Source organism: Nuphar pumila, chromosome 11, assembly GCF_984573655.1.
Source record: "Nuphar pumila chromosome 11, dmNupPumi1.hap1.1, whole genome shotgun sequence".
Taxonomy (NCBI): Eukaryota; Viridiplantae; Streptophyta; class Magnoliopsida; order Nymphaeales; family Nymphaeaceae; genus Nuphar; species Nuphar pumila.
In genome coordinates, this window is record NC_143259.1 from 81412196 (window position 1) to 81431106 (window position 18911).

The 18911-nt window shown below is 38.8% G+C and overlaps 1 protein-coding gene across 1 annotated transcript in view; it reads left to right on the plus strand.

Moving 5' to 3' along the window:
* The first annotated feature begins 16052 nt into the window (after nucleotides 1-16052).
* Nucleotides 16053-18911, plus strand: part of LOC149822448 (putative alpha-L-fucosidase 1) — an 80104-nt gene continuing 77245 nt past the window's right edge. The window contains exon 1 of the mRNA XM_089981512.1: nucleotides 16053-16771. Within this exon, the coding sequence (XP_089837638.1) occupies nucleotides 16212-16771 (560 nt within the window). The 5' untranslated portion in view covers nucleotides 16053-16211. The remainder of the gene's footprint in view (nucleotides 16772-18911) is intronic.

Genomic DNA, 18911 nt, shown 5'->3' on the forward strand with positions numbered 1-18911 from the left:
ATATTTATAAGATAAGTATAGGATAAGTGAAAATGAAATACTTACGGTCGATTATCGATATACACTATTTGAATGAGTCATCGTGTGTCAGACTCAGAAGACCCTGCATCCAACGTTGTATCGTGACTTGTATGAACAACTAGTGTAGGTGGGTCATGTGCAGGCAAAACATCATCTAAAGAAAAATGAGTTACAAAATTCATATAATGCGCATTTAAACTAATCAAGTATACAATTAGTTAAATGATATACCTATCGAAGCAGCCCGTGAAGATAAAGGCTGAGACTGGCTACCACTGGGTGCTCGACCACTATAACCTCCACGAACCATATTCTAACAAATAAAAAATGTCATGCAATTCATTCAAATATTGCAATGCCTTCAAATCATTGTAATACATTTCAATACATTCAAATCATTCACATCAAATATTGCAATACATTAAAACATAAGATATGACATCACTTGCTAATCATGGATAACTTATCCTTAACTTACAATACAATTTAATCAGTTACACAACTCTATATCATCATGGATACATAATTAAATTGAAAATAACTTCATGCAAGACATTCAAACATTATAATATATTCAAATCATTGCAATACATTTCAATACATTCAAATCATAACTCTATACCTATCGAAGATACATAATCAAATCGAAATTAACTTCATGCAATACATTCAAATCATTCAAGTCATTGCAATACATTTTAATACATTCAAATCATAACTCTATACCTATCGAAGATACATAATCAAATCAAAATTAACTTCATGCAATACATTCAAATTATTCATATCAAAACAATGTCAAAATGTACTTGCAACAAACACACTCCAATATTCCGCTAACTACTACCATGAATAGCATGAAATCCGAACTCCAAAAATAAGAACACTTCTATTTTCATACATTAAAATCATGCTCAGCATAATCTCCAAACTCCATCAAAGCAGTCTTAGATATCCACAACTAAGTGAGTATGTGAACAGAAAAGTGTTGCATCCAAGAAATTAAATAACCTGTGATGCACATGCATCACTTACTCACCACGGGTATTTACCCGATTTGCATTGATTTTGTCACTTACTTACCACGGGTCGCGGGGCACAAGCGAAATCCATTGAGAAATCTTCAAGAGACACTGTGTTAAAATGAAGTTTATTACCCGATAACAAGGAGGGCGATGCCCCCTATCGGAAATGAGCCTGGACAGGGAGACACAACCCTCTAGTGAAAGCGAGACAGACAGGGGTGTTGCCCCTGTTGGCAGGGAGGTCTCGCCCCCTCCCATATCAATCATGAGGCAGGGGGGTCTCGCCCCCTGTCGAGGCAAAATTTTCTGGCAGGGGGATTCGCCCCCTACCGGGCAAAATTTCCCGGTAGGGGGATCCACCCCCTGCTGGGCAAAAAAGACAAGGGGCAGGGGGGCTTCACCCCCTGTCAAAATTATCGAGGACAGAGGGGTGAAGCCACCCCTGCCAAGGAAAACAAAAGGGCAGGGGGCTTCTCCCCCTTCCGATCATTCTTCGGTAGTGGACAGGGGGGCCCTGTCGGCAAAGTCAAGAGGATGGGGGGGGGGGGGGCTATCAGCATTCGAAAGGACAGGGGTGAAGCTTCCTATCATGCCAGAGAAAAAGAGGACAGGGGCAGAGCCCCCTGTCCTGTCGAAGAGATCAAGGGCAAGGGGAGGACCTGGCAGAGGTGATTAGGGCCTCTGCTAGCCCCCGCCGACTACACAGGGGTGGGGAGGGTCCGACAGAGGCTGTCGGGCTTCTGCTGGCCCTCCGGCAACAATAGGAGGAAGGGGGCAACTACACCATAGGGGAAAGGGGGAGGGTTACCCATGAACGGGGCTCGACAGACGGGGCTCCCCAGAAAACCCAGAGGGGGAGCAACAAGAGAGAGAATGGGAGGGGAAAGAGAGAGGAGGTCGTCGGTAGGTCGATGGGCGTCGGGCAGGTGACAGGAGGTCGACAGGCGAGCGACAGGAGGTTGCCTGGCAGCGGGCGGGCGACGGGCGGGCGACTAATGAAACAGAAACGGAAAAGGGGGTTGCATTAGAGATTTATGAAAAATTTAACAATGGATTCGCGACGACAAAATTCTGTCGCAAATGCCATCACAAATATGCGACAGAGTAGTGACAGAAAATTTTTGCTGCTGAGTCGTCGCAAAGTTGCAACGAAGTTTAAGACAGAATTGTTTCGTCGTGAATCCATCGCTAATTCGCGACAAATTCTCGACAGAATTTTTTTTGTCGCTAATTCCATAAATAATTTGAATGTTAGTAACAGATAGTTTTCTTTAGCTAATCCGTCGCAAATTTACGACGAAAAAAATCCATCATAAATTTCTGTTGCTAGTTAGAGTTTTTCTTGTAGTGCTATGACTCCCACCAATGATCAAACCAGTTGATCGTGAACCCAGGAATGTTTTATAATACAAGGCAGGAATGAGAAGGCGGCAATGTGTTGTAACACAAGCTAAAAACCAAGGCGGGAACCTGGACTCGAGACGACAACAAAGGTTGCTTCGACGGCAACAAACTACTGTAAAGGTGCATCGTCAAAGGGAGCTCCTGGTACAGTATATGGTACAAAACTTTACTGCTTAGAGCGAAAATAGAACATTTGGACTTTGAAGAGTTAACATCATCCTCGACTTTCTGGATGGAGGACATTTTTGTCCTTTTCTCGAACCATCGTTTCCCTTTTTTTGAATGAAAGACATTTTTGTTATTTTCTCAAACCATCGTTTCATGGTGAGAATAGCAGGAAAGGGTACTTAAGTCTTTGCAACCGCACCAGACTCCGATGCTAAGTGATGCTGACACACACGAGAATATGAGCCTCACGTGCTTATATACGTGGTGCTCAATCGGACCCCCGAACATGCACTGTACACTACAAGAAAATTGTTAATTAGCGACGGAAATTAGCGACGGATTTTTCCTGTCGCTACTTAGCGACAGATTAGCTAGAGATAGAATCTGTCGCTAATTTGCGACGGATTAGCGAGGAAATGACTTTTATCGCTAATCTGTCGCTACTTAGCGACGGATTAGCGACTGCATGTTTTTGTCGCTACTTTTGATTACAAGAGCACCATTTTAGCGACGGATTTAGAGAGGGAACTCTGTCGTCGCTACTCCGTCGCTAATTAGCGACGGAGTAGCGACAGAATATATTCCGTCGCTTTTTTGGTATTTGGGTTTCGCGACGGCTTCGCGACGGAATTTTTCCGTCGCTAAGCCGTCGCTAAATGTCGCGTAAATCCCTAATCCCATCCCTCTTTCTCTTTTCCCTGTTTCGCTGTACTGCACCCTCCCGCCGCCCGTCGGCCCTCGCCACCGTCCGGCCACCGCCGCTCGCCAGCCGCCGCTCCCCGTCCACCGCTCGCCAGCCGGCGCTCGCCAGCTGCCGCTCCCCGTCAACCTCCCGCCACCGTCCGGCGAAGCGCAGGTTCTTCTTCTTCTTCTTCTTCTTCTTCTTCTTCTTCTTCTTCTTCTTCTTCTTCTTCTTCTTCTTCTTCTTCTTCTTCTTCTTCTTCTTCTTCTTCTAAACGCAGGGGGTACGCCCCTTCCCTGCCGGAAACGGAGGGGGTTTAACCCCCTGCCGTGCTTTCCGGCAGGGGGGGTCGACCCCCTGCGTTTCCGGCAAGGGGGGTCGACCCCCTGTCGGAAAGGCATGGGGGGTCGACCCCCTGCCGAAAACGCATGGGGGGTCGACCCCCTGCCGGAAACGCATGGGGGGTCGACCCCCTGCCGGAAACGCATGGGGGGTCGACCCCCCTGCCGTAAAGGCAGGGCAGGGGGTCAACCCCCCATGCCGGAACTGCCTTTCCGGCAGGGGGTTTAACCCCCTTCCCTGTTTTGAAAAGAATTTTTGTCGGCTGGGCCGGCTGGGCCGGCTATGGCCCTGTCATAGGCTCGCCTAGCACCCAGCCGACTGGGTGCTGGGCCTGGCGCACCTGCCAGCCAGCCAACAGCCACCAACGTGAATAAAAAGATTTTTTTTTTTGAAATAAAGGGATCATACCCAGCCGATCACTCGGCTGGGCCAACAACGAGGGTTCACGGCTTGACTTCGGCTGGTCTGTCAGCCGACACCCATACCACATCGATCGTGCCATGGATTTCTTTTTGAAAAAAAAAATGAAAAACAAGGAAAAATATCAATATAACATAGTGGATTCGTAGATCCACTGATTCGCCATGGATTTCCATCAAAACATGCATGGAAATCCTACCTCTACCCGATTTCTCAAACGTTTCACATAAGAAAATGCCCGTACCTTGAGAGAAATACCCGATTTTTTTAGTTAGTGTTTCATCTTGTTTCATGATTAGTTAGTTTGTTACTTAATTTGTTTTGTTTTTGTGCAGATTTTTCAACGGAACCAACTCGTGCTCGGCCACCTGTGGTAAGTAAATGACAAAAACAATGCAAATCGGGTAAATACCCGTGGTGAGTAAGTGATGCAAACGTATCACATGTTATTTAATTTATTGAATGCAGCACTTTATTGTTCACACACTCACTTAGTTGTTGATATCTAGGACTGCTTTGTTGGAGTTCGGAGATCATGCTGAGCATGATTTTAATGTAGAAATATGGAAGTGTTCTTATTTTTGGAGTACGGAGTCCATGCTAAGCATGGTAGTAGTTAGTGAGATATTGAAGTGTGTTTGCTGCAGGTACATGTTTGCCATTTATTTGATATGAATGATTATGATGTATTGCAATGTTTGATGTAATTGTATCCATGCTTGCATGTAGTTACTTTCAATTTGATTTTGACTTCCATGTGAAATTTTATAATAAAAGCATGCTTCAAATGATTGTATCATGTCATTAATAGTTTGCACATGAAAATATTAAGTTATCAATGCATGCATCAAAATTCTTGTTATTGTTTGACATAGTATATTGCATGATAAATTTGATATTTTCTTCATCGTCGCATTCTGATTGTTTTTTTCTTAATTCGTTAGGATACTATTCGTAACATCATACGACAGAATGACTGCAAACCGTGAATGGATGTACCGTAGGATAGTGGACAATGAGTTATCGCATGAATATATGGATGGTGTCGATAGTTTTATTGAATTTGCAACGGCGAGTGTCAGTACGGTAGATCCCACAGGTCGGATTAGGTGTCCCTGCAAGATTTGTAAGAATAATCGATTTGTAGAACCTCATGGCGTTAGACATCACCTATACAGGAAGGGTTTTGTGAGTGATTATCAGAACTGGGCGTTTCATGGAGAAGAATTTAGAAACGATTTTGATGCACGGGTGAATGTGGTGCACGATAATCCATATACGAATTTGATATTTGATGCTGCAGGAACAGAACTGGGTTCTGCTATGAGTTCTAGTGATGTAAGAACTGTCGTAGATGAAGAATCACCAAACGATGCAGCTAGTAGATTTTATGATTTACTTAAAGATGCTGATGAGCCACTTTGGAACGGTTGTGAGAGTCACACTATCTTGTCTGCAGTTCTTCAACTAATGAATTTGAAGTCCGAGTATAATTTGAGTCAATCATGTTTTGACCGTTTGTGCATGATTGTGAAGAGTATGTTGCCTAAAGATGAGAAATTGCCACAAAATTTCTATCGTGCGAAAGTTATGGTCAACGCTCTAGGTATGGGTTACAAAAAGATTGATGCTTGTCCAAATCACTGCATGTTGTATTTCAAGGAGCAGGAAAACGACATATCATGCCCGTCATGTGGTCATCCTCGGTTCAAGCCAAAGACAAGAGGCAATGGTAGCACGAGATCAAAGGAAGTTTCATACAAGTCGCTCCGCTACTTTCCTATCACTCCTAGATTGCAGCGATTGTATATGTCTTCAAAGACAGCTAAACACATGAGATGGCATGCAAATAAAGTTCGACACGATGAAAACAAGATCACGCATCCTGTTGACGCTGAAGCTTGGAAGCACTTTGATCGTACTCATCAGAACTTCGCAATGGAAGTGCGAAATGTTAGACTCGGTCTATGTACAGATGGATTTAATCCATTTGGGGGTAGATCAACTCCATACTCATGCTGGCCAGTATTTGTAACTCCATACAACCTTCCACCAAGCTTGTGTATGAAACGTCCAAATCTTTTCTTGTCTCTGTTGATCCCTGGTCCGACCTCACCTGGCCAAAATCTTGATGTATATCTAAGGCCATTGATTGATGAATTAAAAGTACTGTGGGATGACGGTGTTACCACGTATGATGCCCACAAAAAACAAAATTTCAACATGAAGGCCGTTGTTCTATGGACAATCAGTGACTTCCCTGCATATGGTATGTTATCTGGTTGGAGCACACATGGGAGGTTGGCTTGTCCGTACTGCATGGAGGATTCCAAAGCTTTTAGATTGAGGCATGGAAGGAAGCCTTGCTGGTTTGATTGCCATCGTCGATTTCTACCCAGCGATCATCCGTTCCGACGTCAAAAGAATGCATTTACAGCAGGCACAACTGAAATGGAAGGTCCATCCTCAAGATTGTCTGGCATAGAGATTTTAAGAAGATTGCGATACTTTCCAAATGTATTAACAGATGCCCGCAGTCCTACACCCTTCCGTGGATTTGGGAAGAAACACAATTGGACGAAAAAATCTATTTTTTGGGAACTACCGTATTGGCCGACCCTATTGATACGACATAATTTGGATGTGATGCATGTAGAGAAAAATGTGTTTGATAATGTGTTCAATACAGTAATGAATATTAAAGGAAAAACGAAGGATAATCCGAAGGCCCGTATGGATTTAAAATTAATATGTAAAAGACCAGAATTGGAACTCAAAGAGTATAATGGCAAAGTACTGAAACCAAAGGCGAAGTACGTGCTCGGACCTGATCAAATAAAACATGTATGTCAATGGTTGAGACAACTGAGATTTCCAGATGGATATGTCTCTAACATTGCTCGGGCTGTGAAGATTGACGATGGACAGTTATATGGGTTGAAGAGCCATGATTGTCATATCTTTATGCAACGATTGATACCCCTAGCATTCCATGATATGTTAGACAAACCTATATGGGGGGTATTGTCTGAGTTGAGCGGATTTTTCAGAACATTGTGCGCATCGGAGGTCATTGTATCAGATGTAAAGAATCTCGAGGACTCTGTCATCACCACTGTTTGTCTGTTAGAAAAGATATTTACGCCAGCATTTTTCGATGTTATGGAACATTTGATCATACATCTGCCATATGAACTAAGGGTTGGTGGCCCTGTGCAATATCGATGGATGTACCCATTTGAAAGGTATATGTTTTTTTATATTTGTCTCTTTAATGACAGATATTTAAAATTTGAAATGTATATTCTTGTCAGATGCATGTTCGACGTAAAAAAAAAGGTTCGTAATAAAGCAAGAGTAGAAGACTCTATTTGTGAGGCGTACACTTTAGAAGAGATTTCAAATTTCTCATCTATGTACTTCGAACCTCATATTTCAACACGTTACACATGCCCGCCCCGTAACGATGATGGAGAACAAGTAACTGTAGCTGACAAGCTGTCGATATTTCAACGACTTGGGCATGCATTTGGTAGTTGCCGATCAAGGCTATTGACAGATCGAGAGCAAGATGCAGCACACATCTATATTCTTTTTAATTGTTCAGCGATCGACCCATACATCGAGTAAGTATATGTATATGCAACTCAATTATAAATCCTTTTATGTTCTATATGTGGATACATGGCTCGGTAATATAAGTATTTGTGGTTTGCAGACGATTTGATCTGGAGTTGCAAAGCAAAGTTTCACATCTCACTAATGCAGAAGTACAAAAAGAACGTGAAACTAAGTTTGTGGAGTGGTTGAAACAGTTGGTAAAGAAGCTAACATAAATTTTGTACTTATAAACAACACTAAGTTACTTAATTGATCGTGATCACAATAATTGTTTATGTCTGTGCGTAGGTTCGCCATGGTGATGTTAAAGATCAAGGAATATGTGATTTAGAAAATGGTCCGACCAAAGTTGTGCAATGCTACAACGGGTATATCGTAAATGGTTATCGATTCCATACAAAAGACTACGGTATAAACAAATCAACGATAAATAGTGGCGTGTGTGTCAAGGGTAGCAGCTACGGTGAAAATGAACATGATTACTACGGTGTTATAGAGGAAATAATGGAGTTGACTTACTTAGGCATGAATAACAGGGTTACGGTATTCAAGTGTCATTGGTTTGATCCAACTGCAACAAGACTCGACAAAGCTTCAGGCATTGTGGAGGTGAATCATAAATCCAGGTTTGGAACATATGAACCATTCATATTAGCCTCGCAAGCTCAACAAGTTTATTATACTTCATATCCGAGTATAAAAAAGTCAGATAGAAATGAATGGTGGGCAGTTTGCAAGGTGAAATCCAAACTATACCCCGAGTATGATCAGTTACAAGAAGATGAGTTAGCTGAAGACAGTGATTACTATCAATCAGATGATGTCTGTGACTTCGCTTATGGTCACGATGTTGCGCATGATATGCATGTCATATCTCCATTGGCTGATGAAACATTCATAGAGGAATGTGATCCAAATGATGTACCAAGTGGATGGGCAAACAATGAAGAAGAAGAAGAAGAAGAAGAAGAAGAAGAAGAAGAAGAAGAAAGTCAAACTAGTGACGAGGAAGAATTCTCAAGCTAGTGAAAAAAATCTTATACTTCAAACCTCTATTTAAATGCATTGTAATACTTGATGTGAGTTGTATTGCAATACTTGGTGTGAATGATTAAAAATTTTATTTCAATGTATTGTAATACTTGATACGAATGATTCGAATGCATTGTAATTTATCTGAATGTATTATAATTTATGCAATTAACGAATGATTTGAATTAGTGCAATACTTGATGTCAATGATTTGAATTATTTGAATGCATTGCAATGCTTGATGTGAATGACTTGAATGCATTGTAATACTTGATGTGAATTATTTGAATGTATTGTATGACATATGTTATTTGTTAGAATATGGTTCGTGGAGGTTATAGTGGTCGCTCATCCAGTAGTAGCCAGGCTCAACCTTCATCTTCACGGGCTCCTGTGATAGGTATATCATATAACTAATTAGATGCTTGATTAGTTCAAATGCACATTCTGAGAACTTGGTGTGTATTTTTTTACAGATGATGTTGCGCCTGTATACGACCCACCTACACCAGTTGATCACACAAGTCAACAGCCAACACAGGAAACAGGGTCTTCACAGGCTGGCACAAGAAGACTCATTCGAATAGTGTATATCGATAATCGACCGTAAGTATTTTGTTTTCAATTATTGCATATCTTTTAAATATTTTATATTGATATTTACTGTGTAACAATTCATGTGCAGCACGAGGTTTGAGCCACAAGAAGTAGTACGGGAGATTAGGAATTCACTTCTTCAACATCTACCAGGACCAGTTGCTCAATGGAAAGAGTACCCAAAGGAGGTATTAGACAGATTGTGGTCCTCATTCATGGTATACAGTTGTTCCTCATAGTTAATGTGTTTCATATTTAATTTATTTAAGCAATGTCTACTAACTTTCTGAAAATATTTGTAGGCTTCGAATCGCTTTGCAACTACGGTGGAAGAAAATGATGCAAGGAAGGTGTGGCAGAAGGTGGCTGCCAATCGATTTGCAGACATGCTGCACACTATGAAGACTGCAGCAAAAAAAGCATCTGGCGTAGTAGATGATCCATTACTGTGGAAGGGCCATGGTCCTATTACTATCAGGAGAGATTACTGGGATGAAATGTGCGATATGTGGGCGGGAGATGCATTTAAAAATCGCTCTACGAAGGCTTCACAAAATCGATCGAAGATGCCCGAAGCCCATCTACACACAGGTGGATCTAAGACATTTGGGAGCCACCTAAAGAAAATGGTAACTCATCAATATATAATATTAATTTTATAAGTATAGTTGCAAATTTGTGTACTAAATCTTTTGTCATTTAACTTCGCAGGAAGCAGAAAAAGGAGGCAGTGTACCATATAAGGATGTGTTTGTAGAAACACATAAACGGAAGACCACGGGAGTCTTCGTATCAGAGAAGGCGAGAACGACAACGGTATGTATTAATTCTATTAATAATCATTGCAATATATATGCAAGTCATCATAATGTTATCATTAATTATTAATGAATACTTTAAACATTATTTTGTAGGAGGCATATGAGCAACAAATGGTAGAGCGATATGGTGAAGACGCTACTCAGCATCCATCATTTGATCCTACAGCATGGGTGACTGCAGCAGGTGAACCCAAAAAAGGTCGCGTGTTCGGGTTTGGGAGTAATATGAACACTTCACCAGTTATTGGTTCTTCCAGTTACGGCTCACCAACTTCTTGTGCCGACATAAGCTCCAAGCAGCCGACTATTCTTTCCGGTGATGATGTACGCGAGATCATTAATGAATCACTGAATAACTACTTCCAATACACCGTCGCCCCCTTTCTCCGAAATGAGATCAAGGCCGCTGTTCAGGATAGGGGATCTTCGATTCCAGGTCCCTCTCAGGTATAATCACATATATAGTTTTTTTGACTATCTTAAAGCACATCTGAGCATGGTAGAATCACATATAGAGTTTTTCTAGATGCCTTAGAACACATATGAACATGCTATAATCACATATTCAATTTTTTTACTGCCTTAGCACACATATGAGCATGATAGAATCACATATAAAATTTTTGGCTTTGCCTGCCTTAGAGCACATATGAGCATGCTATATTCACATATTCAATTTTTTTACTGCCTTAGCACACATACGTGCATGATCGAATCACATATATAGTTTTTTGCCTGCCTTAAAGCACATCTGAGCATGGTAGAATCACATATAGAGTTTTTTTATATGCCTTAGAACACATATGAACATGCTATAATCACATATTCAATTTTTTGACTGCCTTAGCACACATATGAGCATGATAGAATCACATATATATATATATATATTTAACTTTTTGTCTGTCTTAGAGCACATATGAGCATGATAGAATCACATATAAAGTTTTTTTGATTGCATTAGAACACATATGAGCATGCTATAATCACATATTCAGTTTTTTGACTGCCTAAGAACACATATGAGCATATTATAATCACATATTCTGTTTTTTGACTGCCTTAGCACACATATGAGCATGCTATAATAAAATATAGAGTTTTTTAACTGCCTTAGAACACATATGAACATGTTATATATCATTTATGATAGAATCACATATAAAATTTTTGGCTTTGCCTGCCTTAGAGCACATATGAGCATGCTATATTCACATATTCAATTTTTTTACTGCCTTAGCACACATACGAGCATGATCGAATCACATATATAGTTTTTTGCTTGCCTTAAAGCACATCTGAGCATGGTAGAATCACATATAGAGTTTTTTTATATGCCTTAGAACACATATGAACATGCTATAATCACATATTCAATTTTTTGACTGCCTTAGCACACATATGAGCATGATAGAATCACATATATATATATATTTAACTTTTTGTCTGTCTTAGAGCACATATGAGCATGATAGAATCACATATAAAGTTTTTTTGATTGCATTAGAACACATATGAGCATGCTATAATCACATATTCAGTTTTTTGACTGCCTAAGAACACATATGAGCATATTATAATCACATATTCTGTTTTTTGACTGCCTTAGCACACATATGAGCATGCTATAATAAAATATAGAGTTTTTTAACTGCCTTAGAACACATATGAACATGTTATATATCATTTATGATAGAATCACATATAAAATTTTTGGCTTTGCCTGCCTTAGAGCACATATGAGCATGCTATATTCACATATTCAATTTTTTTACTGCCTTAGCACACATACGAGCATGATCGAATCACATATATAGTTTTTTGCCTGCCTTAAAGCACATCTGAGCATGGTAGAATCACATATAGAGTTTTTTTAGATGCCTTAGAACACATATGAACATGCTATAATCACATATTCAATTTTTTGACTGCCTTAGCACACATATGAGCATGATAGAATCACATATAGAGTTTTTTTATTGCCTTAGATCACACATGAGCACATGATAGAATCACATATAGTGTGTAATTTATTTCATTATATTTTGTTTATCAATACTGACTGTTCTTTTCTTGTGTAGGCTGCTAGCGATAATCAGGGTAGTGGAGCTGAAGGGACAGATAAAGACAATGAACAAGAAGACGCACAAAATCTTGGCGATGATTAGAGGACTTTGTTGAAGAAGTTCTATTTTTTTTATTTTTCCTAATTGTAATTGTTGAATTGTAAATAATTAAACTTCTTAGTTTTAAGGTGGAACGATTAATTATTATAGATACTTGTTATATGAATTTTTTTGTGTGGTTTGTTTTTTATTTACAGGAAATATAAATTGTACAGGAAATATAAATTGTACAGTTCTCCGTAATTAATTTTTAAATAAATTTTTTTTGATTTTTTTTCGTTTTTGCGACGGATGATTCCGTCACTATTCATATTATTCTAGCGACGGAATTAAATCCGTCGCCACGCCGTGGTCGCCGTTTAGTACCGGCGGATTGGCGACGGAATGTAGCGCTCGTTATTCCGTCGCAATTAGCGACGGACTTGGCGACGGAATTATTCCGTCGCCAGTTAGCGTCGAAATATTCGCGACGTAAGCATACTGTCGCCGCGTTGTCGCTAATCCGTCGCTAACATGGTTAGCGACGGATTAGCGACGGATTAGCGACGGAAGGTGGTCGTCGCTAATCTACTGCTTTGTTGTAGTGTGTAGCAAACCTTCGGGGGAGAACACACAACACCCTCCCTCAAAACTGAGTCAATTCAAGAAATTCTTAATTCTAGAACTCGGAAGAATCCACAAAATAAAAAAACCTCCTCAATATGATAGTGGATGAGAACATAGTGACCAAAACAATCTAATGGTACTCTATTTTTTCTGTAATTATGTCAACTTCTTCAAACTCTAACTTGAGGATTTCATATACCACATGAATTCAATAAGAAATGGTCAAGATTCTTGGAACATAACACGTAGCACGTAAAATTCAACAAGAACCGACCTCAAGAATCAAGATCTTCTACTTAAGATAAGTAACTGAAGCAACTCACCTATTCTCAACAATCCTTTAAAGGTTCATCACGTAAATTGAGGCCTAGTGAGGTATGATCCACCTTGTTCACACGTGTTTGTTTCGTGCTTGGCTAGATCTCCAAGAACCGATTGAGTGAGGTCCTTCTTGTAAGTAGAACTCCTATATTGATATTGATGAGTGATGAATGCTTGAAAATGGTAGTTGGATTTTTGTTGCTCTCATACCAAATGTTTAAAAGGTGAATTGGGAGGGAAAGAGGTGTTAGGTAAGGGATAGGCTAGTGGAAGGAGTAGAGGGTCAACCTGGAGGAGGCTTGAGTGAGAAGTTGGATGGTTTTGGGTTCAAGTGGTTTGGAAGATGGTTTTGAGTTGTTAAATGATATTTACAAGTGGTTGGGGACGTAAATACCCGAGTCTAACCCTTTTAGAGGAAGGACAACCTCCGCAATAGAGCTAGCTCTCAAGGAACTTCTCTCCAATTGCGTTAAGCAAGCCAAAACAATACAATAAATGCTCTCGCTTTGTTGAGCCTTATATAGACCACGGCCTATCTAACTACCCATGAGAGTTTCTAATAATACATTCATGCCACCCAGCCCCTAGCTGACTATAAAAGCCCAAGAAAATTATAAGAATTACAATAATACCCAAGGCAACCCAGGCTAGCTGACTAGTGTGAAAATGCATGTCACCAATATTTGGCCAATATTGATGGCTAGGAAAAAATGAATGTAACATGCTAACAGATGATTGCAACCTACAAAGTCAAATTGGAAAATGGATCATAAACATTTTGTTGTCACTCTTAAAAATTTTGGCTATTTTTCCAAATTTGTGCTCAACATGGCACTCTACAAAAAAAGTTTGGGTAATTAACGTATAGGCACCTAATGCACGAAAAACTTACATTTGGCCGCCTCTGGTTTCAAATATTGAAAATAGATACCTAACCCCTTAAAATATTGCACAAGCGAGTTGCTTTTTTTATTCACCTAACTATAGATAACTCTTGAAAATAACAAGTTTTGCATTTTTTTTAACTTGTTGAATTCTTTTTTCTAGCTATACTTTAGAGTAAATAAATATTTTTTGTGAAAGAAAGTAACGCAAGTGTGGTTCTAAGCAATTTGTTAAAAAGTTGAGCATTTATCTTAAATATTTAAAACCTGAGGTGGCTAAACATGAATTGCCATGCCATTTTTATATGTAAATTATTTTGAAATATTTTCTTATTAGCAGACCAACAAGCCAACAAGTCTACTCTGAAGTTTGGACCTAAACTCTACTAGATATCTAAGAGTATAAGCCTCAGTACTGCAAATCTTGTGATATTTTTGAAAAATAGCATGAATTATGATATGTTGTCAATTGTTTAAAATATTCAAAATATTGTAATGTTTTTTTTTTAAAATATCAAAATTGTAACCTGATATTTTACACTTGTTTTTGCAATAACTAAAGCAAAATGGCCTTTTCATTTTTATATACTTTTTAATGTTATTTCTTTTTACATTTCAATTTACTTTTGCTGTCATTCTACAAAATCCTAGATTTTTCAAGTTCAGGATTTAGAAGCTACAGGATTTATCAAATCTTTCATCTATTTGGGAGATCGCTTTAGTATTTTAATTGCATTGAACATATTCTTCCCAAGTACAACTATCAAACTGTCACATAAGAGCACCCAAGCAGGAAGAAATAAAAATTTAATTGTGAGAGGAGCTTGAGCAATCGGATTTGGTAACTGCATCCTCTTCAGGATGTAACTGGATTTAAGAGATCACATCTCCCAGATTTAGCAAATACAAGTGCATCCAAACGACGGATGGCGATGGCAACTCCGTGAACCAACTCCAACACCAGCATCACCATCTACGGGTTTTCAAACAAAGTCTCAGAGAAATTTAATACTGTTAGCTTGTCATTTTAGACTTTTCTTTTTTTAATAATTCATGTCAACACCACGCTCAAAAAATCATGACACCTGAAAATCCTGAAAAAAACAATTACAAAATAGAGTCAAGGATATGCCCACCACCATCTTGGTACAATTCCCCACTCCCCTCCCAAATTACAACAGTCCAACAACTACCACCACTTGTTTGCTTGTCTCTACGAGGGAATGACACCCAGAATCAAAGGAAATAAGTCTGCTATGGAGTTTGGACCTAAACTCTATGAGTATAAGCCTTGGTATGACAAATGTTGTGTTATTTTTGAAAAATACCATGAGTTATGATATGTTGTCAATTGTTTAAAACATTCAAAATATCATAATGTTTTTTTTTTATATCAAAATTCTAACCTAATATTTTACACTTTTTTGTGTGATAACTGAAGCAAAATTGTCTTTCCATTTTTATATACTTTTGAATTTTTATTTCTTTTTACATAGTTTCATACTTTTTTAATTTACTGTTGTCGACATTCTGCCAAATCCTGGATTTCTTTCAAATCCAAGATTTGGAAGCTATAGGATTTATCAAATCCATATGTTTGGGAGACTGCTTTAAGATTTTGACTGCATTAAACATGTTTTTTCCAAGTACAACTGCCAAACTGCCACATAAGAGCACCCAAGAAGCAAGAAACAAATATTTAATTGTGAGAGGGAAATGCGAGATGGAAAGACCAAATATTTAATGCTTGAGCCATCAGATTTGGCAACTACATCCTCTTTACGATGTAGTTGGATTAGGGAGATGGGAAGACCAACTCCCATCCCATCTCCTAAATTTGGCAAATACAAGTGCACCAACACCGCATTTCCAAACGGTGCCCTAGAAATTTACTACCGTTAGCTTGTCATTCTAAACTTTTTTTTTTTTTAATAATCCACAACACCACCACGCTCAAATAATCATGACACCACAAACTTTGTACATATCCAATCCCATCAAACCAATTATATATCAAAATACATGCTCACCAGCGTCTTGGTACAATTCCCCATTCCCCTCCCAATTTGCAGCAGTCCAATAACTTCCACCATCTGTTTGCTTCTCTGTAACGGAATGACACTCAGAATCAAAGGAGAAAGATGAAATCAATTCTCCACTTGTTTTCCCTCCTCCAGCTGCTGCTGCTTCACCACCACCACCATTCAGCTCTGCTCGTCGTCTCTGCAACACAAGCAGCAACACTTACCCCTCTTCCCATTCTGCCCATCCCATCCTCCCCTCAACTCTCATGGCAAATGGGGGAGATGGCCCTCTTCCTCCACTTTGGAATGAACACCTTCACGGACTCAGAATGGGATACAGGACACGCCGACCCTTCCCTCTTCAGCCCCCCCGCATTGGACGCGATGCAGTGGGTGAGGGTCGCCGCCGACGCTGGCTTCTCCAGGATCATCCTCACCGTCAAACACCACGATGGTTTCTGTCTTTGGCCCTCCTCCTTCACCAATTACTCCGTCAAGTCCAGCCCTTGGAAGGACGGCAACGGCGACGTCCTCGCGGAGCTTGCCGCCGCCGCTCGGGATGCTGGACTTGGGCTGGGTGTGTACCTCTCACCCTGGGACCGGCATGAGCCCCTGTACGGCCAGACGGTCGAGTACAACGAGTTTTATCTTGGGCAGATGACGGAATTGCTCACTGGGTAAGACCCCCCTCTCACCTCCCCCACCAACTCTCTCTCTCTCTCTCTCTGTCTTGATTATAGCCATAAGTCATGTTTGGAAGTGTAAACAGATTATTGCTGTTTAAATAAGAAAATTTACTAAAACTGGTTTAGATACAGATGCATTTTGATACAGCTGATTCAGAATTATTTAGAATGCCTAAACTGATCACAAGCTGATGCATAAGTAAAACTTTTTGGATGGTTGAACTGTTACAAGTAATCGATGAACTAAACTAAGTTCTTCTTTAAAACATTCACAAAGGTACAACATTAAAAGGATGGTGTCTGTACTCACGCAATAGATAGAAATATGGTCTTTAAATATTTGTAAACAATCAATAAAATGAAATTGGTATTTTTTGAATCATAACTTAAAACAATTCTTAAATGTAAATGTGTTTGAATATATATGGATTGCATACAGGTTGGATCCAATTCTTTCAGGTCAGTTTTACTAGATCAAAAATTGACACCACAAAACTAAGAGTTGTAACTATGCGGATACAGGTTGAGAGTAGATGAATTTATGTTTGCCCCTATTTGGGGTTCAGAGCCCAGTTTAAATATATGAAAGGCTGTATGGACTCTTATTTAAGTTGGAACAAGAATTAAATGCATTAAGGTTGTATGATCCATGATAGGTCTATGAGTTGAGTATTATCGGTTGTGCTAGGCCATATTAGTTTTTACTCTTGGAACCTTTTATTGAAATTTAATTGAGTTGAATTAAAGTGGATCATACGATTTAAGCAAATAAAAACAAAGTAGGGCATTTTTGTTTATTTTAACCAATAAAAAGTTCTTATAAAGAACAATTGTCTTGTTAAGGTAAACATAGACAAACATAAATAGAAATTAAATACATCCAAATGCTACCAATGTTTCATTAATATAAACACAATCACAACCAAACTTGTCATGACGATGTCTAGAAAAATATCTCAAATTAATATATGATATTGTTAAATAAATTATGTATTATTTTAGCAGTCTTATTTCTCAATTCTTGTGCCTGCAGCAACAATTGCAGATCAACTTTTATAGAACAAATTCCTATTTGAATATTATCCTCAAGATTGAGATTCTCTTGTTCATTATTTTCTACGAACTTCACCCTTTTGACTTTGCATCCTAATGAACTGTAAAGCAGAAGTGGCTATGACTCTATATGTCTTCTCCTTGAAACTAGATGTAGTAGGTTTTGTGGAATTAGAAATCTTGCTTTTAATACACCAAAATGATGTTCTATCACATTCTTTAATGTTATAATGATTAAATCCTTCTTTGATGGTATCTATATTATTTTGCTTCTTATCTTAGAGGATAACATATGCCTTGATGTAGTTAAGAATGCCATACAGTAATAAATTCCCACCAGTAGCAACATAATATTTACTTGCATACTAAATTGCTAATGCAAGTACCACTGTTTTAACATATAAATGAAAATTTACTTTCATATATAAATTACATCTTGGTGTATGCAGAAAATTGTCCTAATACTGCTTAAAAATCTCATAGAATACGAGAGTGTCAGTAGATGCTTCCTAACAAGCTAAAATAGAAGTAAATTGCATGTTAAATGAGCAAACACTTCATCCTGTAAGATGTCATACTTTTTTTTTGTACACGGAACACACTTATTCATTGGAATAATTGGCTTAATGTAGATGCCTCCTACTGAATCAATGCCTAATTTTATGTTTCCATTTATGATATACTTTCTTCAAAAGAATTTTTTAGTTTTTCCCCCCTTCCCTTCTAGTTTTACAATTCTGAGTTTGTTAACTTGTAAATTGTATTGGGTTTGCTGAGATATTTTCAGTTTTCAGGACTGCTATCCTTTATTCTTTAGTTTTATGATAAGCTTAACATTTTTTTCCTTTCATCAATTCTATGTACGTGGGTTTGTTAGTAGTTAGTGCCACTATTGGATGTTAACAAGTTTGCCATAAATCAAAAGTGTATCATTGTCTTGATTACCCTATTAATGTATGGAACTACCTTGATATTCCAAAACCTCTGTTTAAGTGGTTACAAATCAATCTTCTTGAGCTTGCCCCATTAAAATCATGTTTTGAACCCAGTTTTGTTGATCTAGCAATCCAAAGTCTAG